This window comes from Dreissena polymorpha, chromosome 15, assembly GCF_020536995.1.
Source record: "Dreissena polymorpha isolate Duluth1 chromosome 15, UMN_Dpol_1.0, whole genome shotgun sequence".
NCBI classification, from domain to species: Eukaryota; Metazoa; Mollusca; class Bivalvia; order Myida; family Dreissenidae; genus Dreissena; species Dreissena polymorpha.
The window spans coordinates 64,904,717-64,927,624 of NC_068369.1; the positions used below are offsets into that span (position 1 = coordinate 64,904,717).

Consider the following 22,908-nt stretch of genomic DNA (forward strand, 5'->3'; position numbering starts at 1 on the left):
GGATGATATTTTACGTGGACATTAACGGGCCTCCTACCTATAAATTATCGATGGCATGAGTCGCACTTACAATCAGCTATTGTTGTGTATTGGTAAACAGTGTGATCGATTCCCTATCAGGTGTCACATGTAGTGATCGATTGCATGACGTTCGATCGATTTAAATTTTAAAACCCTGCAGCAATAGCAGCCACAGAGAAAAACGACACTCTACGATGTACTTTCAACGTTGATTTAAATAATCATTCTTTGACTTTGATCAAGATTACACGAAACGACATTAGAAATCTTTCAAATAATGGAAATACGGTTATTTCACCGTTAAGCAATGATAATATTATCATGTCCAATTTTCTAATGGACAAGATTAGGAACCATGAAAATTATAAGAACGTTAAACTCGCTTTTGATATGCGACCAACTGCTGCGCATACACAAATATTGCTTATAACAAAGTACTGAATATTGGTTTTTATCTTTTTTTCAGAAAACAGTCACTATATCAATTCGAAATTAGACACATGCATAGCGATCTTCTAGAGCTCTCTCATAATATACAGTTCAGTCATTGCGAAATTATCGTATATTTTAAATATAAACATTTTGTGTTCTCATTCAAATGCACGCACATAAAAACGACGGTCATGGAGGAAAACATCAAAATGATGGAAAGGTTCTTAAGTTTAAAGGGGCATTTTCACGTTTTGGTAAATTAACGAAATTAAAAAAAGTTGTTTCAGATTCGCAAATTTTTGTTTAAATTATGATATTTGTGAGGAAATAGTAATACTGAACATTTACCATGCTCTAAAATATTCATTATATGCATCTTTTGACGATTTGAAAACCTGAAAATTATAAGGCGGTGCAACGCGAAACGACTGAATAATTTGGAAAGTTCTGTCGTTGACGTTATATTTTGTGAAACTACGAAGATTGCTTATATTTGAGTAAAAAATGCACCCATTCATAGCATCAGCACGGATGGCCGAGTGGTCTAAGCGGAAGAATTTTGCTCCAGGACTCCAGGGCTCAGTTGTTCGAGCCCAGTTGAGGGTAACTTCTTTTGAAATTGTATCGTTGTTGTTGTTTTTTTACTGGAGATTTTAAGATCAAATGTTTAAATTTATCAATATAAAGCATTTAATGACAAACTTCAATACATGCCAAAATCGGTGCAAAGGCCCCTTTAACGATATGCCAATAGAAGGCCAAACGTGGTGTTTTGCTGCCGTGATATGATTAACAACTTAATTCAGGACGTTGATTCAACACTGTTTTTCTAACATAAATCTACTACAATGCCACTATTAAAGATAGTTAAATGTTCATAACTCCTCCACAATGACTTGAGAGATGTTGGTTGGTTATTGAACCCGATCGAGAGATTACAAATGATCTTCATAAAGGCAGAGACGTTGATGTTACCTACGTCTCTGACAAAGGTTCGCGAGGATTGGATAAATGGCCGAAAAAGTTTTCATTGCACTCACTTAATCTAATGTCAAGTATTGGCAAAAACTTATCTTATTTAGGTTTTTGGCCAAATATAAAATGCGATAAAAACAATCGGAATACCTGCGACGTTACAAGTTTATTTACAGCAATATATATATATATATATATATATATATATATTCAAATGTATAACTTTGTTACTCGATTTTTTTATCTGGTCGTTTAGAAAATAACCAGATGACACTGTTCATTCTAATTGGGATTTCACACTGAAACTCATATAAGTACATACAAGAGCTTGTCACAAAATGACAAATATAAATATAATTTAAAATTATAAATAAATTAAAAAACAACTAAAAAAAACAACAAAATAATAAAGAGAGATAATTAAAAAAACTACGGCCGAAAGAGTCATGGTTCATGTTCACTGCACTTCTCCTACTTGCCATCTGTTTATATTTCTAGTTTCAAGTTAATCCCTTCAGTAGATTTAGAGTTATGCTCCGGACAAAAAATCACTTTGAAATTATATAAAAGGGGATATAATTCAAAAACTAAGGTAGATAGAGTTATGGTTCTTGGTCACTGCACTTCTCCTAGTTGCCATCTGTTTATATTTTAAGATTCACGTAAATCCCTTCAGTGGATTTAGAGTTATGCTCCGGACAAACATTTATACTTTGAAATTATATAAAAGGGGAGATAATTAAAAAACTAAGGTACCGTAGATAGAGGTATGGTTCTTGGTCACTGCAATTCTCCTAGTTGCCATCTGTTTATATTTCAAGTTTCAAGTAAATCCCTTCAGTAGATTTAGAGTTATGCTCCGGACAAAAATTTACTTTGAAATTATATAAAAGGGGAGATAATTAAAAAACTAAGGTAGATAGAGTTATGGTTCTTGGTCACTGCACTTTTCCTAGTTGCCATCTGTTTATATTTCAAGTTTCAAGTATATCCCTTCAGTAGATTTAGTGTTACGCTCCAGACAAAAATTAACTTTGAAATTATATAAAAGGGGAGATAATTAAAAAACTAAGGTAGATAGGGTTATGGTTCTTGGTCACTGCATTTCTCCTAGTTGCCATCTGTTTATATTTTAAGTTTCAAGTAAATCCCTTCAGTAGATTCAGAGTTATGGTCCGGACAAAGTTTCGGACGGAAGGACGGATGCACAGACGGACGGAGACTATTACTATATCCCCGCCGAAAATTTTTCGGAAATAACAAGGAAAGTTATTGGTTCATAATAAACACAAAAGTATATATATATCCATTCATCTATTTACAAATATACACACAGTATTATACTCAACAGAAATGCATACAATAAATCAAAGAGCTATCAATTAAAATAATTACTGGAAGATTTTTGAATTAATTCAGTTTATTACTTGATACCGTGTTTAAAGTAAATGCATAAATGCCACACCATTTAACCACAAAAAAGGTACATGAACAACAAAAAAACTTAATTTGAGTTGTGCACATATCTGTCATAAATAACACAAATATATCACAGACCATACATATGACATACACAACGTTTCAAAATTACAAATTAATCATGATTTTTCAGCTGTCACTCATCTGCCATTCAAAATGCGTAAAGACCACTTTATCAGTACATCTGTGTTTGATTTGAAAACCACACTCCAACTGCCCACTGTTGTCACTGTCAACACTACAAACAGCTGACACTGACTGCACTCATAAAGCTGAAATTCGGTTAATTCGTGCACTGCAAATTTGTTACATACAAATAAAATTTAAACGATGCTTCTGTAAATTTTTAACATATACATATATTTTACTCAACCACAATTTGAGCTTGTTCATGATTAGAAACCTCAAATTTAACTTGACAACTTAAGTCTAACACTGGGTTTAATGTAAGAATATTATTACAATACTGGTATAAATAAATCTAAATGTATTTTACTTCGGCAAATGAGTTGAAACAAGAGGCCCATGAGGGCCTGAATCGCTCTACTGCTATAAACACTGTGCAAGTTTGGAAAGAATAATCTGGAAACAAGTGTACTTAATTGCGCAAACAAGGATTATTTTCTCAAATTCAAGGGGAGATAATTGTGTACTTATTTCTCCGATACTGCTCATATTCAATAGGGTTCAAGTCCTAATTGATATAAAGATACTGTGCAAATTTGGAAATAATTGGATGAAAACTGTGGAATTAATTGCGTAAACAAGCAGGATTTCAAAATTTTCTCATATTCAAGGGGAAGTCATTCTGGACTTATTGCTTCGATATTGCTCTTTTTAAAAAAGGGTTTGAGTCCTCATTGATACAAAGAAACTGTGCAAGTTTGCCAAGAATTGGACGAAAATTATGAACTTTATCACATAAAAAAACTGAATTTTCATTTTTTTTCTCAAATTCAAGGGGAGATAATTCTGGACTTATAACTCCGATATTGCTTATTTTCAATAGGGTTTGAATCATCATTCATATAAGGACACTGTGCAAGTTGGAAAATAATTGGATGAAAACTGTGGACTTTATTGCGTAAACAAGCTTTATTTCACAATTTTCTCAAATTCAAGGGGAGATCATTCTGGACATTTTACTCTGATGTAACCCATTTTCTTTAGGATTCGAGTCCTCATTAATATAAAGACACTGAACAGGTTTGAAAAGAATCGGATGAAAACTGTGGACTTTATCGCGTAAACAAGAAAAAGTCTAACGCACGCACGGATGGACGGACGACGGAAACCACGCCATCGGCCAGTAGAGCTAAATACGAACGGTTTCCTGCTAAAAATAATATTTCTTTTATTGAAAAATAAAACTTAAGAAATATCGAACATACACAAATCAGTTAAACAATTAAAACATGTAAACTTGTACATTTCATGTTGAGTTTACGTTTTTGCTTAAAGCTGCATACCAATGTAATCTAATGAAGTTGTATATTTACAAGCAGATCTCTGTCATATAAAGAGCTTCATGCAGGGCTTTCATTTACTTTTGGAAAATGGACGTTAAAACTCCCTAGCCCTTAGTTTTTAGATTGAACAGTATAATGTGACATGTACAAAACTATTTTTAATGTCTAATACTAATAAAAGAAATGTATTGCTATCACAGCCATATTTTTCACCCTCTGTAGAAATTTTCCAGGTCAACTCTTTAATTTAATTTATTATAATAACCTGAGCTAGTCTTTTGAGGAGGAAATTTTGGAAATCCTAACTTTTAATTTTTAAGCTGCGGATATTAGTACTTCAGTGTATGCTTTTTCATTGATTCTAAATATTGAAATACTGAGAAAAACAATGGGAGCAAAAAATACCCAAACACTTCCATGAATGTAAGCCCTGTTGAAAAGCACTATCCCTGCTGCCCATCCCCACCCCACCACACATTCACACTTTCACACCCCCCCCCCCCCCCCCTCAACCCCACCATTACAGATCCCCTGCCTCATCTTTTGGGCTTGGTCTTTGGCACAGCCAGGTGTGAGGTGGTGCCAGTCCGTGACTTCTTTCGCTCCTCCTCTGCCAGCACAGTGGCGATGTAGCGCTGCTGCTTCTTCTCAATGTCCGACTCGCTGACCTCCTTGCGGTACAAGAGCTCCTGTTCCTTCAGCCTGCGCTCCAGGCCTGCGATCTCGCTGTCCTTAGCACTCAACACTGCCTCCTGCTGTTCACAGTGACGTGCCATCTCTGGTAGGTGAGAAAATAGTTTTTAGGGAAGATTTATTAACACCAATATAAACATGATCATGTTTTAAACCTATTTATTTTTGCGTGATTGCATCAAAAGCCTAAGGCTTATTGAATCGCAATAGAGCCCAGAACTTTGTGTTTGGGGGAGATCTCAAGAACTCTCCCACAGTGGGGATAAAACCCATGACTTCCAGGTCTCTAGGGGAACACCATATCCACTATGCTTGGGCAACCTTTAATGAAACATATAATGAATCAAATTAAAAGTAAACAACCGTTTTTCATGTAATATAGGAATTTAAGGAAACTTGAACCTAGTCAGATAACATATAACACATGACATACAGTTCAGTGTTTACATTATATTTGGAGTAGGCTGATGCCTCACCAATGTGCTGACATTCTTATATCTACCGCCACCAACACCTCCACCTTCTTGTAGGTGACTTTATGGAATGTATACTATACCTGATTGGCCACATTGACCCAAGAGACAAATACCTACTTTGTATAGAAGCTCAAAAATAAGTAATAGTCAAAACATCATTATCTGACCGATGCCAGCATGTATCTTTGCTTGTCGCAGATTAGCCTGTGCTGTCTGCACATACTAATCAGGGAAAACACTTTCCGCTTTTATTGTATCTTTGGTTTAAACAAAGTGTCTTCTTAGTGTGGCTAGATGGTGATAAGTGTGCAGCCGGTCAGTGACTTAAACACGGTACCCCCTGCTTAAACAAGCTAGCGCTCTGCCTAGTGAGCTAACCGGGCAGCTAACACATCTTATCAAAAATCCTGCTTAAGTTTGGTAATGTGACATTCTCCTCTGCCAAGTTAGAATCCGTCCTGGGATTCCAGTCACAGGGAACAGTGAATTACTGATTCCAACGAATCCATGGGCAGGTTCTATGGAGAAACCACGAAAATCCAGTTCAGGCGGAAAGTGTCGTTAAACCCCATTTCCCAGAGTGATACTCATATAAGTCAACTATGAAGGCCTATAGGAATGTGTGACCTACTATGAAGGCCTATAGGAATGTGTGACCTACTATGAAGGCCTATAGAAATGTGTGACCTACTATGAAGGCCTATAGGAATGTGTGACCTACTATGAAGGCCTATAGGAATGTGTGACCTACTATGAAGGCCTATAGGAATGTGTGACCTACTATGAAGGCCTATAGGAATGTGTGACCTACTATGAAGGCCTATAGGAATGTGTGACCTACTATGAAGGCCTATAGGAATGTGTGACCTACTATGAAGGCCTATAGGAATGTGTGACCTACTATGAAGGCCTATAGGAATGTGTGACCTACTATGAAGGCCTATAGGAATGTGTGACCTACTATGAAGGCCTATAGGAATGTGTGACCTACTATGAAGGCCTATAGGAATGTGTGACCTACTATGAAGGCCTATAGGAATGTGTGACCTACCAGAACACTTGGACTGGAGCTTCATTGTCTTGGCAGTCTCTTGCATGGTCTTGCTCTTTAATGATCCACTTCTGGAAATACAAAGTTACATGTATGGTCAACAAATGCACCATTTGGTTAACATGAATACTCATGGGAACTAGACATATTAATTTTAGCAGGTTATAAGATAACAGGTCATAAAACTAATGCAAAATTATGTAATTCAGAATTTCAAACTTAGTTGAAACAACAACATTTTTAGCCAAAAGCAGGTAAAACTAGCAAATTCGTTGAATTGATATACTAGAACCCCGCCAAATAAATTGTGTTTATGTACCGGTATGTGTGCAAATCCCTTGATATACGGTATAATCATAAAAAATAATTAAGTGTAGGAAAGTAGTATTTTATGCATTGCAATTCTCCTCATTTATATCTATACACCTATGAAGTTTCAAGTTGAAATCTTGTAACATACATGTATCAAAGATAAAGCCATGAAAAGTTACATCACACCAAACAACTAAGGGCGATAACTTTTAGTTAGGAAAGTGTAGGGTTATGGTTTTTGTGCTTGGCACTTCTTCCGATTGATTACCACACATTAATGAAGTTTAATTTTTTATTTTTTTATTTTTTTAAGGTTACCATAAGTCTTTTATTTTCTTCGCAAGATATTACAGGCATACATACATAACATACATACAAGCATATATTATAAAAAGTATTTTATGAACATGTATTAGAGGGGTACATAAACTATTATATCCGTAAGATATAACATACATACATGCAAGCATGTTATTTACAGAATATTTAAGTACAGCTATTTGAGTACAGCATACATGCAGTTATAAAACATACATTCATTTCACAAATTATATGGTTTAATAGTTCTAGCACTATATCAACATACATTCATTTCACAAATTATATGGTTTAATAGTTCTAGCACTATATCAATCTATTTGCTTATACGTATTATAAGACTTTTGTTGTAGGCATGTATATATCTTGTCTGTAATATATTACACATTTGAAAGGTAAAGTAAGTGCTGAATTGCCTAATGTTAAGTACGTAAAAAATGCAGACTTTATTTATTGTATCTAAATAACGTGTTATGCATGATTAGTGTTGTCATTATGGGAGATGTCTACAAATATTTTTATAAGGGACCAGTCTCTTAATTCATCATCTGTTTTAAGTGTGGTTTTATATATTTCAAAGTTGTGCTTCATACTATTTACAAGTCCAAAAGTGGAGGAGATTGTGTTTTTCTTCTGACAATGAAAAATATACCGTTTAATTTCTAGACAAAGAATGTTTACATCGTTCATTTTTGGGGTCGTGATTCCAAGTATTAGATCTTGAAATGTAATATAAAATATTTTCACTTTGTCTTCTTCTATTAATAGTTTCAACAACATATTTAATAATTTCTTGGGAATATGGACAGTACCAGAACAAGTGTACAATATTTTCTACTTCATTTTTACAAAAAGTACATACCGTGGTAGATTATTGGCAGCAATTTTCATTTTTAACATAAGAGATTTTGTTCCTAAGATTCTGTGGACTATTCTGCACTGGAACCATCTAATATATGTATCTTTAGTTAGGTTGAAAACGAGTTCATGTGTGTTTTGTCCAGTCAATATTAAAAAATTCTGAATTCCATTTTGATTGACATGCTGGAATGTCATTGTTTTTTATTAATATTTTATAAATATGTTTATCTTCTTTTGGGCTGCTTACTATTTTCTTTATATATGTTGGTTATATAGGCCCTTGAATTTTATTGTCAAAAATCGACATATCTTCAAAATGTTTTATATATTTACTTATAGTGTTAATTAATCCTTGGTATAATAAGAAATATACATTTATTCCAACATGTTCGTCCAAAGATTCTTTGGAAATAAAGCAATTTCTTTCTGTCATAATATCTCTCACAAAACGAATACCTCTTTCATATAGACTTTTAATATAAATATGACAGTTGTTAATTTTAAAAGTATGATTGTTAAATAGAGGCATGTCCAGAATATCATTACAACTTAATATAGGCAGTTTTTCAATATACAAAACTTAGTTTTTTAGAACATCAAGACAAAATTTATTTTTCAGGTGTAAACATATTTTCTCTGCTTAGATTTTGCCAGTATTAAAAATAGTTTTGAAATCTATTATCGATTTAACTAGTCTATAACAATTACCCTCGCCTGACAATAATCTTTTACGCCATGTTATTTTCATGTATTTTTCAAAAGAAAAAATATCTATCATATCAAGCCCATCTTCATTGTATTTCTTAACAATTACACTAGCTTTTATTTTGCTTGGTCCTGCCCAAATGAAGTCATAAAATAGTTGTTTAATTGTTTTCATGGTGTCTATTCTTGGAGTGGGTAGCGATACAAATAAGTGAGTAAGTAAAGGTAGAAGTAATGATTTGACAATAGTTATCTTTCCAAGCGGTGTTATATTTCTACGGTTCCAATGACTTATTGTACTTTTTATACTTTCAATTTTGTTTTTGAAATTTATCATTATCATGTTTTCTAAGTTAACATCAAACAAAATCCCAAGAGCTTTAAAAGTAGAAGCTCCCCATGTCAGTTTGTATTTTGTTTTTATTGATCATGTACTATATTTCATAGAACCTATCCAAATTCAATTAGTTTTTTCATAGTTAATGTCCAGAATATCTTGAAAAGTCATAAAGCACATCTAACGTACAATTAAGTAGAGCTGCAACGATTTGATCCGATTAATCGAAAATCGATTCGAAATGCTTCGATTCGATTACGATACCAAACCTACCAAATTCGATTCGATTCTTTAACATAAATACATATATATACATAGATACGTAAAGCGCGCTGTATTCTGACTATTGATACAGGAATGTAGGTTTTATCTTTACTTGTAATTACAACGCGCGCGATTGGTTGCTTATTACTTTAGCCATCCAATCAATAAGCCCGTTACGGTCTTCTTTCGGAAAAAGCGTCAAAATGGCTGAACAAGTTGTTGCTGACAAATTGAAATTATCAGATGCGCCTAAGAAGCTAAAATCAAAAGTGTGGCAGTATTTTGAGTTTCGGGATGGTAGCCCTACCGATAAAGCAAAGTGTAAACTGTGCTTCACGGATGTGGCGTACGCTAAGTCCGGCTCAACCACTAATCTAATGCAATATGTCAAACGCAAACATAACGTTGATTTAGCAAGTCTAAGAGGTCGCACAAGTGCAACTACTCAAGTCGCCAGCCAGAAAAGTAGTTCTATTTCTGTTGGAGTTTTGTTAAGTTTATTAGAGAATGTGATTTGTCCTACAGGTAACAGGTGATGCTGTCATGGCACAATGGTAGACATGCTTATGCGGTTTTGGGTAAAAGTATAATAGTGATAATACCACCATTCAACTGATTCCAGATACGTTCTTATGATAATTTATTTTTATTTTTTATTATTGTGTAATCAACACAATCTTCTAGTCAGAAGTTTTTCTATTAAAATTGAGTCCTAATTTGCTATTCTTTTTTATGTGTTTTATTGAAATCACATTTGAACAGAAATGTTAATTTTGAGGCATAAGAGTGAATATATGATAAAACTAGGTTTGATCATGAATCGAATCGAAAAAATCGGTATCGGAGTGTCTGAAATCGAAATCAAATCAAGCTGTTGGTGAATCATTGCAGCTCTACAATTAAGGGATGATTCTGACCCATCAAGAAGTAGAGAAGTATCATCTGCAAATTGAGATATTTTATATTCTATGTCTTTTATTGTAATGCCTTTTATATCATTGCTTTTTCTTATTTTAATACCAAGAATTTCTGCACATATAATGAAAATGTAAGCACTGATGGGGTCTCCTTGACGACAGCCCCTCTCTATACAGAAAGTGTTAGACAGGAATCCATTTATTTGTATTGAGGCCATGGTATTATGCAAAAACATAGATACATGTATCCATTTTTGAAACATTGGCCCAAAATTAAAAAAGCTAATGGCTGTTTCTATAAACTTTAAAGACAAGGTATCGAATGCTTTTTCAAAATCGATTGTCATAAGTAATCCAGGTAAATTAATATCTTCTGCATATTTCAATATGTCATAAAGTAATCTAGTGTTTTCACCAATAAATCGACCTTTTATGAAACCAGTTTGATCTTTAGAGATTAAAATATCAAGTACTGTTTTTAACCTTTTTGCAATTGAGTCTGATGCTAGTTTGTATACTACATTTAATAAGGTTAATGGTCGCAGGTTTTTCAAATAATATATCGGCTTGTTTTCTTTTGGAATGCAAGTTATAATTCCATTCTTTTGTGTTATTGACAAGGAATTAATCATAAAAGCATAATTTATACTTCTAACTATGAAGTGACCTCATTTATTCCAAAACACCTTAAAGAATTCAGCAGTGAATCCATCCGAGCCTGGACTTTTGTCATGTTTCATATTTTTAAGTGTTGTGGATACTTCTTTAATATTAAGCAGTCCTTCTTTTGAATCAGATTGAACTTTACTCAATTTTGGTATATTTACATTTGATAAATCAGCTTTTATATCATATTCAATTTCGTTTTCATTTTTTTGTATAGTGTTTTATAGAATGTAACAGCTTCATTTAAAATATCATTTTGCTCATTTAACTTAGCACCATTTTCTAACTCAATAAAAGGTATCAATTTGTTTGTATAATGGTTTGATTCAAGCGAGCAAAAGTATTTAGAGGGTTTTTCACCATCTTCGACCCATTTAGCTCTAGAACGAATAAATGACCCTTTAAGCTTATTTTCCCTAACATTTTCTAATTCATTTTGTAAAGCAAGAAGTTGGTTTGCATTAGTTTCATTTAATGATTTTTGAAGTATATCAATCTCTTTAATTTAATTTGATTCATGGTTTTTGTTGAGTTTAGTTTTATATGATGAGAAAGAAATAGTTTTTCCTCTTATTTCCATATAAAGTAAGGTTTCTAAAAATAGCTGGTCATTGAAAACAAACTGTATGTTACTGTTGTCAATATTTTCAATATTTTAAATGTTGTATATTGGAATACAATATTGTTTTTTTAACATTTTCTATCAAAGTATTGATGCAGTTTAAATATGTAATATCATTTAACAGGGAATTATTGAATTTCCATAACCCTTTTCCATGTGCTATATCCTCAAAACTTATTTCTAGGTCAATGATGGAATGATCTGATTTATAACTTGAATTAATTGTAGATTTTTTTATTTTTGATGACAAACTATTAGAGGTAAGAAAAAAAATCAAGTCTAGCTTGTTGCAATGGTGTTAATTGCCTCCATGTATATTGTTGAGTAGTGCCATTAAGGTATCTAAAAGTATCAATTATATTATTATCTCTAATTATAGACTGCAGTGTTTTTCTTGCATGTTTATTATTATTGATGGTTGCATAATTTTGATAGTCCAGGTTAACGTCTAGTACACAATTAAAGTCTCCACATATAATGAATCATCAGTTTGAAAATCTGTAATCTTTTTAAATAGGTCTGTAAAAAAGATGGGCGTATCTTTATTAGGCCCGTATAGTGAGCATAATGTAAATTGGTGTGTCATATATGTCAAATTCAATAAAAGATAGTTACCAAGTGAGTCATTTTCAATTTTATTTATTGTGATTGGTAAGTTTTTTTCTGAACAGAATGCAAATACCTCTATAATTTGATTGCCCGAAACTAAAGTAACATTCACCGTCCCATTCTGAGCATATTTTAGTTTTCATATCAGGAGTAAAATGACAGTCTTGGAGACAATAAATATGTGCTTGTTTTTCTTTAAAAAAATCAAATACATCTCTACGTTTTTTACTGTTATTGAGACCCCTACAGTTGTAAGAGATGAATTTAAGATTATCCATTTATATAAAGGCATGGTGAAAAATGTGCTTTCGCATATATATTACTAAACAGGTATCTAGGTAGACAATATACAATATTTCTACTTCTTAACTTCTGCATATTATGATGCGAGCAATTCAGCAAATTAAACATAAACATACAACGCAACAGAAACAAAATGTACAAAAGGAGTTTTGCCAAAAGAGGATTGATTGTGGCAAAAATCAAACATACAAGAGGGCCTGAAAGGCCCAAGGTATCCCCCGCAACATATGCTTTGTTTGAGGATGGGTGCAAATTGGACGGATGAACATAATGATAGATGGACGGACGGAAGACAATAACACAAAACTAAGACAAAGGAAGGTTCTTAAGCCTTCACAATTTATTTAGGTGAATTAATAAGTCATGGCGTGCATCATCCTCTTATGCATATATATATACTCATATCAAGTTTAAATGAAATCCGCCAAAGCACTTCCAAGATATGGCTCCGGACACAAAAGTGCCGGACGGACAGCCGGACAATGCCAAAACAATATCCCTCCGCCTCTGGCGCGGGAATATATTCATACCAAGTTTCAAAGAAATCCGCCAAAGCGCTTCCAAGATATGGCTCCGAACACAAAAATGCCTATAGTAAAAAGTATTTTTTCAAGATACAAAGGGCCATAAGTCTGTTTTTAACAGATGGTGTACAATGCCATTTGGTGTGCATCATCCTCTTATGCATATATATACTCATACCAAGTTTAAATGAAATCCGCCAAAGCACTTCCAAGATATGGCTCCGGACACAAAAGTGCCTATAGTAAAAAGCATTTTTTCAAGATACAAAGGGCCATAAGTCTGTTTTTAACAGATGGCGTACAATGCCATTTGGCGTGCATCATCCTCTTATGCATATATATACTCATACCAAGTTTCAATGAAATCCGCCAAAGAACTTCCAAGATAAGGCTCCGGACACTAAAAAGCATTTTTTCAAGATACAAAGGGCCATAAGTCTGTTTTTAACAGATGGTGTACAATGCCATTTGGCGTGCATCATCCTCTTATGCATATATATACTCATACCATGTTTAAATGAAATCCACCAAAGAACTTCCAAGATATGGCTCCGGACACAAAAGTGCCGGACTGACAGACGGACAGCCGGACGGACAGCCGGACGGACAACGCTAAAACAATATCCCTCCGCCTCTGGCGGGGGATAATAAGCTAATTTACATCTAAATACATGATTTTACAACACATATTTTACATATTATTGTATTTGGGGTGTATCAATTTCACAAATCTGAATGTGTACATACAGTTAAAGTTCACGAGACAAGACATTATAGTGTTACATATAAATGCTTTGAAGCATACGGTATTGTCTTAGATCTTAATTAAGTTAAACTGAGATATCAGCCGAGATACCAAAAAAGTGTGTGTTTTTTCAAGTCTTCATAATTCACAAAATACCTAGCCTAGCTAACAAAAATAATTTAAGTGTAAATACAATAAAAGTTCACGCGACAATACATTATATTGTTAAATATAAATGCTTATAAGCATACGGTATTTGTTTTATATTTTTATTAAATAAAAACTGAAAAAATAGCACTTATGTTGGATATGGACAGTCTTGATTATCAGGACGTCTAAAATGTTAAACATGTACTCAGGCTCGTTAAAAACACATAATAATTATTTGTTAAAACTCTCAAATAAAAAGAACAATACATCCACATATATAATATGAATGTTCATCAACCTTCATGTGGCCATCCATTATATTCATATCTCAACAAAAAGTATATATACAGTATAATTATCAAGCAAAATACATAGTTCAAATATACAAAAAGAACGGGTATGTAAATTCCTCAATCAAATATACTAAGGATCATGAATAATATAAGAACAGCAGTAAAGTAATGTACATATCAGTTATAATGTGCAACAACATCAAGTGAGTAAGAACACTACAGTTTTGATAATTGACCTCTACATGTATATGCATGTATTTGAGAAAAAGTTGTTCAGCCTGAATATACTAAGGTGTGAAATATTCATGCCAAGATTTAATTTCTATTTTTATTTATTTTTTTGCTAAAAAGGTCCAGACATTTATTTAACAATGGCTTTCTTATCTTTTATCACATGTTGGAATTGATTATTCCAAATTTGCTATTATGTAAAGAAAAATAAGAATGTTTTATTGTGATACTTAAGTAAAAATAACCATCTTTTCAATGACATAAAATGATATATTTTTGCAAATTACTTGCAGCATTTTTGACAAGGTTGTATTTTTCTTAAATTATTGTTTTGTTTTGACTTTGGTATATTTTCATTCTTCGCATTTACAAATGCTTAACAAATGATGGATTAAATTAGAGTAGATAGTGACTATATAGTGGACATGCATGGTTTTGAGCATTCTCAAAAAGGTACAGACTATAAACACTACGTACGAATTAAGTACAGACTATTACGTTAAACCTATTTATTTTAGCTCGATTGCATAGAAAGTAATTCCTACTTATTTGAAATGCTCTCGAGTCCGTTTCCTGGGCCAAAAACCAGTACTAGGTGTCTATATTGGAGATCGAAAGAACGCTCCCACAGCGGGGATCGAACCTGTGACCTCCCGGTCACTAGGCGGACACCATATCCATTACACCACGGCGACCTTAAGTACAGACTATCTAATTAATAAGAATAACATACAATGACCGGTATATAAACAACAGCATACAAGTAACAAAAGGTACAAGATAGTTTATTATTTGTAGTTATTATTGACAATTGTACAAAGGCATAATTATATTCTTCACAAGTAATTTTTTTATACACATAATGACTTCCTACGTTAAATCGGATAAAGACTATACCAATCTATTTGACCAAAGATTATATCCTGAGGCTAAATATAGATACAGATTTTCTAAAGCCAACTTTTAATTCTTGAGTCTGTTTTCAAGGTTAATGATTGTCATTGTATACCTTTAGTTTAGAAGGTTGTTTACTTTTAGGATTCAATGATTCAATTATTTATAATAAAATTTAATTCCTAAATGTGAAAAAAGGTTCTTTTTTGTCTACTTTGTTTTAAACTGTACTAGATAGTTCTTCCAAAATGTTTACTTTAACAAATTATTTATTCCAGAGGTGAATTTCTGTTAAGTATGCAAAAATATTGTTAAAAAAAACAACAACAAAAAACAAATTACACTGGTTATTAACCTGATGAGACATATATGTAATTGTTATTAAACAAATTTGTATAATATACTTAAATGATTCATATGTAAATAGGGATATACCATGTTTCTTTATCACTGTGTCCATTTATCATAGAAATGTTAATAGTTTTCTCTATTGTCCGCTCACACCTGATCTTCTGTATAGCCTGAACTCTTCTATCACATTGTTCACATTATCATAAATGTCAAATTTGATTCTTTCATCCGCAACAGTTTGTGCATACACGGATCCATTGAAATACCAGTCGCTACTTATGTCTGGGTGTAGATGGAGCCTGTTGATAAGCCCCTGGTTCGCCTTGGTGACATCATCAACCAGTTTGTAACCACCATTCTTCATGGGGGCCCTTTTTCGCATAATGTTGGGCCGCATTGTTCCTTAATTTTATAAGAACTGGCCTGGTTTGTCCCCTTTTTGTAGGGATACGGTGGATGGCCACTATATCAGTAAGCAGTAGGTCCACCCCTGCTTGATTCTTTAGGATTGTGGTTACTTCTTTGGTGATTAAGTCTTCGGTTTCCTCTCTTTTTTCTTGTATATTGAATATTTTTATGTTATTTTTCCTTGAATATTGTTCATTATAATTTGCTTTCATGTGGGCATGTTTGCTAAGTTCATAGGTTTTTTTCTATTTGCTCATGCATAATTTTTCGTTGGTATTTGTTTTGTCTTCTAGAATTTGTATTTTGTCTTTGAGATTGTTGTTGTCATAGTCCCATGAATCTAATTGAGCTTGCATTTGAACAAGTTTTTTCACTGACTAATTGTTCTACCTTATCATTAATGTTTTGCGTAATTTTGTTCCTTAGAGTTGTAACAGTGTTTGTAATCAGTTGCTCAACTTCTTCCTTCTTCAATATACCCTTGAGATCATCCCTCAAACTTGTCATTGTATCGGTCATTGCTTGTAGTTGTGTTTGAATGAGTTGAAATTCTTCCATGCTGGAGTTGCTAGCTTCACTTTCCGGGCTAGATTTTTTTACAGCCTGTTTTGTTTGGGATTTTACCCCTGAGAAGCTTAGTTTAGGCTGGCCTTTTGATGCAACTTCACTCATTGTGTTAATTGACAAGTACAGTTATTTTTGCACTATTTTGTTTTGATAGTCCAGCAATTATTCTGAAGTACAGTTATGTTTCCCCCTAATTTGTTTTGATAGCCCAGTTTTTTTAGATATAGACCTTAAATGTTTTGAGACAAACGGAATAAAGAACAGAAAACGCCAATTCTACATCCCTCCGCCTTTGGTGGGGAATAAAAATTAACTACTTGCTAGGAAAAGACAAATACTAGTATGTGTCATTGTCAAGTTCAAATTCCTACTCACTGTTTCTCGTAGTGTGCCTTCTGCTGCAGCAGCTGTTCCTGCAGATTGTTTATCTCGGCCACTGCCTGCTCCAGCTTACCCAGGGCCTCCTGCAGACGAACACGAGTACATGCATGCTCCACCTTCTCATCCTGAAAGACATAGAGATTTAGCTTGTCTTTAACCTCTCCCGCTCAGGAGAAAATTGAAAATGGCCATATGCAACCAAAATACATTCTGTTGCAAATGTGTCAAAGTATGTATCTGAGCAGTAAAGGGTTATTACATGTGTGAAAGTGTGTATCTGAGCGGTAAAGGGTTATAACATGTGTGAAAGTGTGTATCTGAGCAGTAAAGGGTTATTACATGTGTGAAAGTGTGTATCTGAGCGGTAAAGGGTTATTACATGTGTGAAAGTGTGTATCTGAGCGGTAAAGGGTTATAACATGTGTGAAAGTGTGTATCTGAGCGGTAAAGGGTTATTACATGTGTGAAAGTGTGTATCTGAGCAGTAAAGGGTTATTACATGTGTGAAAGTGTGTATCTGAGCGGTAAAGGGTTATTACATGAGTGAAAGTGTGTATCTGAGCGGTAAAGGGTTATTACATGTGTGAAAGTGTGTATCTGAGCGGTAAAGGGTTATTACATGTGTGAAAGTGTGTATCTGAGCGGTAAAGGGTTATTACATGTGTGAAAGTGTGTATCTGAGCGGTAAAGGGTTATTACATGTGTGAAAGTGTGTATCTGAGCAGTAAAGGGTTATTACATGTGTGAAAATGTGTATCTGAGCGGTAAAGGGTTATTACATGTGTGAAAGTGTGTATCTGAGCGGTAAAGGGTTATTACATGTGTCAAAGTGTGTATATGAGCGGTAAAGGGTTATTACATGTGTGAAAGTGTGTATCTGAGCGGTAAAGGGTTATTACATGTGTGAAAGTGTGTATCTGAGCGGTAAAGGGTTATTACATGTGTCAAAGTGTGTATATGAGCGGTAAAGGGTTATTACATGTGTGAAAGTGTGTATCTGAGCGGTAAAGGGTTATTACATGTGTGAAATTGTGTATCTGAGCGGTAAAGGGTAAACACATATGTGAAAGTGCAATGAAAAAATATGGCTTAAACACTATAGGCATCCTGTAGACATGGCTTTTGCAATTCTTCATATCTACGTATATTGTTTCCCCACATTTTTGGAGACATACTACGTATGTGCAAGAAATGTCCACATAACGTAAGTAATTTACACAATTTTTGGAAGATAGGTGCAAAAAGGGTGTTAAGTACAATACCAACAATGAACACATTTGAGGACAGAAACTGATATTTTGAAAAATCTTCAAAAATGAATGGATGACAGAAATTCAAAAAGTTATGAAGTCTGTCTACATGAATGTGAAGTTAACATTTAACCTTCTGTTACCCAAAAATCTTCAAATGATCTGATGTCTTAGCTGTGATATGTTTGTATTTAACTGCATTTAAAAAATATACTTGTCATTATTCTTCTTTAGTATTCTGAATTATTATTATTAATTGTTTGAATGAACTTCCCCCACTAATCCATTAACATTATAGAGTACATTTAACCACATAAGTTATTAAATAAGTATATGTGTACTTCAAATTGTTTGTTGTAAGCATACATACTGGTATACACTAAGTTGAAATAAACATCTGAAGCCAATGCTTGCAAGCAGTGTAAATGAGTGTATTACTCCATGTTTTCTGACATCACACCCTCAATTAAAAAAACAAACAACACGAACTTAGCTTGCTTTTTGATATCTCTTATAAAGAGTTCCTAAAATGTTCAGCAGATATCTATATATATTTTTAATATTACCCGGTAATTTTGCTATGAATTTAAATATTACCTCCAACTGTCTAACTGCTGAGTCATATTGATCCCTGGGTACATAATCACTTCTCAAACTTTCCTGAAACATGCATTAAAATATAATACAAACATTCTTTTTTTGATTAATTATTTCATATGTTTGGCAATCTTTCATAATTAACTGAATTGCAGAATAATATAATGAGTCTAGCATAATTACTGAAAAACAAAGCAAGTCACAATCTCATTTCCTAACATGAGTGTGGAACTATATAACATTTACATTTATAATGTGTTTTTTTTAATAAACCCATATTCCTTTCTTTACAACTGTTTGAACAAATATTACAGAAATACATTGTAACATATTACCTGAAGTGAGGACAACTCTGTATCGTATAGTTCCCTTGGTACAAAGTTACCCTTTAAAGTCTCATTTTGCAAGTTCACCTGCAATACAATCATTCGGCAATAATGAACGTAAATGCCATTGCCTACGATCATACACATATCCACTGTTCCTTTATATTTAGCCACTTAAGAACTTAATATCCTTAATTAACACTATTTCTCAGTCAGTCAAACATTTAAATTTTAGATCTTTACAACCAAATAAAGGCAAAATAATTAAATGATCAGACTTTTGTTACTAAAGACTTTTAGGATGGAACCATAACAACCTTACCCTGATATTATTTCCTATCATTTTGTCCAGTCTTTGTTATGATATGAAAACACTCCATTGGGTAGAAATATAGACATAATTCATTAGTCATTCTTGTATTTGTATTTGTTAGCATCAACACACTATTTCAAAATGAATATATTTACAAGAGCCTCCAAGCACAGTATGTGCATATTTTTTTAAACAAAACCCACCTTTTTGAACAGAATTATAGTCATAAAATATGAGTCACTTCACTTAACCTCACTTTTCTTTATTAAGCTGATTTACCAGTTATGTCTGTCCAGATTGTCTAATTGGAACGGAATTGATATTCATTTGTTCACTTAAATTGACCAGGTTAGAACTGCACAGCATTTTTTTGCATGATTTTCAATTTTCAACTGAAAAAAGGTCATTAATACTGTTTACTGGCATTGTTTTTTTTTAATCACAACACTCTTAAGTAGACATATGTTTGAAGGTTAATGTTAAGTTTTAACACATGTGATATGCTCTGAAATTTCATATCCTCATCAACATCTTTTTCTATTTGTTTGTTTGGTTGGGTTGTATTCCACTTTTTAATCATCAAAGTTAGACTTGAATTCATCACTAGAAAATAGCATTTTATTTTTGAGGACAAATGTGTTTTTGATAATAGTATACTTTTAAACCCATGCAAAAGACAAAGAAATCTTACAGGACATGAGGTCTGTTAACTGATATATAAAATTTATCGGACCTCATACTTCTTTAACCGAACAATAGAAAATACCATTTATAGAGTTTATTTTTATTATTATGATGTTCACAATGTTTAAGAATTCTTAATACAATAAAATAACAACTTTATTTAAACCTGATCTATAAAAACATATGGAAAAATATTATCCGCATATTGTATTGCAATACGATTTTCATCATACCGGTACGAAAATTCTACAAAAATTCATCCACATATCGTCCAGAAAAGCCATGTGAAATAATGATATAAAGGTAAACAAAACAAATCGGTGTTTACTGTTTAGTAAAGTCTATTATAGGTAGCAGAGATGTTACATGGGAGTCCGCAAGATCTGCTTTTGCATGTCATACTGTTAAATTTAAGATGAAGCTCATGAAAATACGGAAAAAAAACAATTAATTACAAATTAAAAATGTTTTATTGATGTTATTATAAACAGAAGTAATAATGATCAAATTTTTTTTTTTACGTAATAAGATAAGTTTTAAACATCCACAATTCTCTTTCAAGTTATTATTCTTCTTCGTGGCTTTTATAATAGTTCTCAAAATGGCATACGAAACGAACACTGAGTTTGACTTTTTAGACAATGCCAATGGAAAAAATATTGTTTGGCCATATTTTAGTCTTTAAAGGAGGCGGGAAACGAATGAGATCGAGGAAGGGGTAGGATATTTTAAGCGGTGTAAGGATGGTGTAAAATGTAAAGCCAAAAAAAGAGTTAATTGTGTTTAAAAGCATTTTGTAAAATAGGCTAGAATTGCCAATAGGATATAACTAGAACCTAAACATACAATACAAAGGAAGTGTTCATGTAATTAAGTTGGTTTTGTGATTAGCTTGCAAGTCATAATTCTGGTACAAGTTAGCAATATATTGCAATATATTGCAATACGGTTTTTGCGTATTGTTGCAGCACTAATCCAGTACAATTTTTTATAGAAATAAATGCAATTACTTTTATCTGAAGAATGAATTGACAAAAACTTATTGTTCAATTTAAAGAATGATGATTTAAGTCCAAGCCAAAAAATTGTATTGTCTGCGACAATGTTGGTAAACATGAGACAGAGGCTACCTACATGCCAAAAAACGTAGATTAACATAACTTATTGCGTCTTTAGCACATACAATTGAAAGATTAAACTAGAGCGTTTTAGTATATGTGTACCGTAATTACTCTATATTTTCGGACACTCTAAGTTTTCGGACACCCCTATTTTTAGCAAAAAAAAAATATTTTTCGTGACTCTTAATTTTTGGACACAAGAGTTTTCCTCCATAATTAATGTCTCTAAATTTTCGGACAGTATATTTTACAGCGCTATTTTACCTAATTTCGGTTCTGTTTTCTATATCTAATGACACTTTGATCATGGGGTTTTACAACCAGAATAACATCATAAAACACGGCAGGTGCATGCCTGAGGGCAACGGACCATTACATGTGCGTTATTGGGTAAGTAACCTTGTAAACCGGTATTAAACAATGGTTTCGCCAGATAGCATAAGCGTTATGACAATTAACAGGGGTAGTGCCAATTTACAGTTCAATTATCTACCGCAATGGTACTACCCCTTCTCAGTAAAATAACTGTGACAAATACTAAACGCTTACAAGTGTGATGCACCCTATTGCAAGTTTTATGAACAATGGAAGGTGTTAGACATCAACTATTGGAAATGGACAGACAAAGAAATCATAGTTTGCTTTTTTTATTGCGTTAATTACAGGTTCATACTAGCTAGTATCGGTACATCACATTCTCATCTTTGAACTCGTTGGTCAAAGTACAACCTTGCAGTAACTTTCTGTCAAATAAATTAAGCATTTAAAAACATTTAAAATGCAGTGCAAATATATATAACTGTAATTTATACTATACGGAATGGTATTTTACAAGCACGTGCTATTACCGGAATGTCGTTGATACAATTGACGCTATTTTTGGACACTTCAATGTTCAACTTGTAAGTTTTTGGACACCTGTAGTTTCTGAATATTTTTCGTATCTAAGTTTTCGGACACAACAAAAATAATTAATTCCCAAAACTTAGAGTAATTACGGTATTTCCCAGACACTGATTACATTTTTATAAAGGTCGGAAGAACGGATAAGACTGTGTCTGCTCAATCATCAATGCACGATTGTCGTGTTCAAACATGCCATAGATCGCGGTAATCCACAATATGGACAACAAAAATATAACATTGCATTACACTTTCTTGCAAGCGTGCGACTCTGGCCCTCTGGATGGACACCAAATCTTGAAGCTGTTTTTGCACAATGAGGTGAGAAGGCATATTTTCATATTCGGTAGAATTGTCGTCGCTGTCGTTGTCGTCCATATTATTTGGCAAATTTAGTAAAAAGGGAGGTAACTATTGAAGTGTGGCACGGGAGACTAGATTATGTCCAAAAACCTCAACACTTTTTATACGTAACAGGCAAACGCCTCACTCACAGGCACTCGGCATAAGCTACTACCCCCCTTTTGTTTCGACAATTTTTTTTGGTCATGTTATTTTGTATTACTATTGGACAATGTTGAGAGAAAAACAAGTTTGAGAGTTTTTTGGGGTTGTCGGCTCTTTCGGCCACAAGCTCTTTCGGCCCCGGTTTTATCAGGC

General features: G+C 33.3%; 1 protein-coding gene across 1 annotated transcript; it reads right to left on the minus strand.

The window, feature by feature from the left end:
* Positions 1-4,888: 4,888 nt before the first annotated feature.
* LOC127859359 (uncharacterized) lies at positions 4,889-22,627 on the minus strand. The gene is made up of 6 exons (XM_052396715.1): positions 22,498-22,627; positions 19,237-19,314; positions 18,902-18,964; positions 17,049-17,179; positions 6,597-6,667; positions 4,889-5,154 (listed from the first exon to the last, which is right to left on the minus strand). Exons 1-6 carry the CDS (start codon positions 22,624-22,626, stop codon positions 4,913-4,915), a joined length of 714 nt encoding a protein of 237 aa, XP_052252675.1. The 5' UTR covers position 22,627; the 3' UTR covers positions 4,889-4,912.
* Between the last annotated feature and the right edge of the window lie 281 nt (positions 22,628-22,908).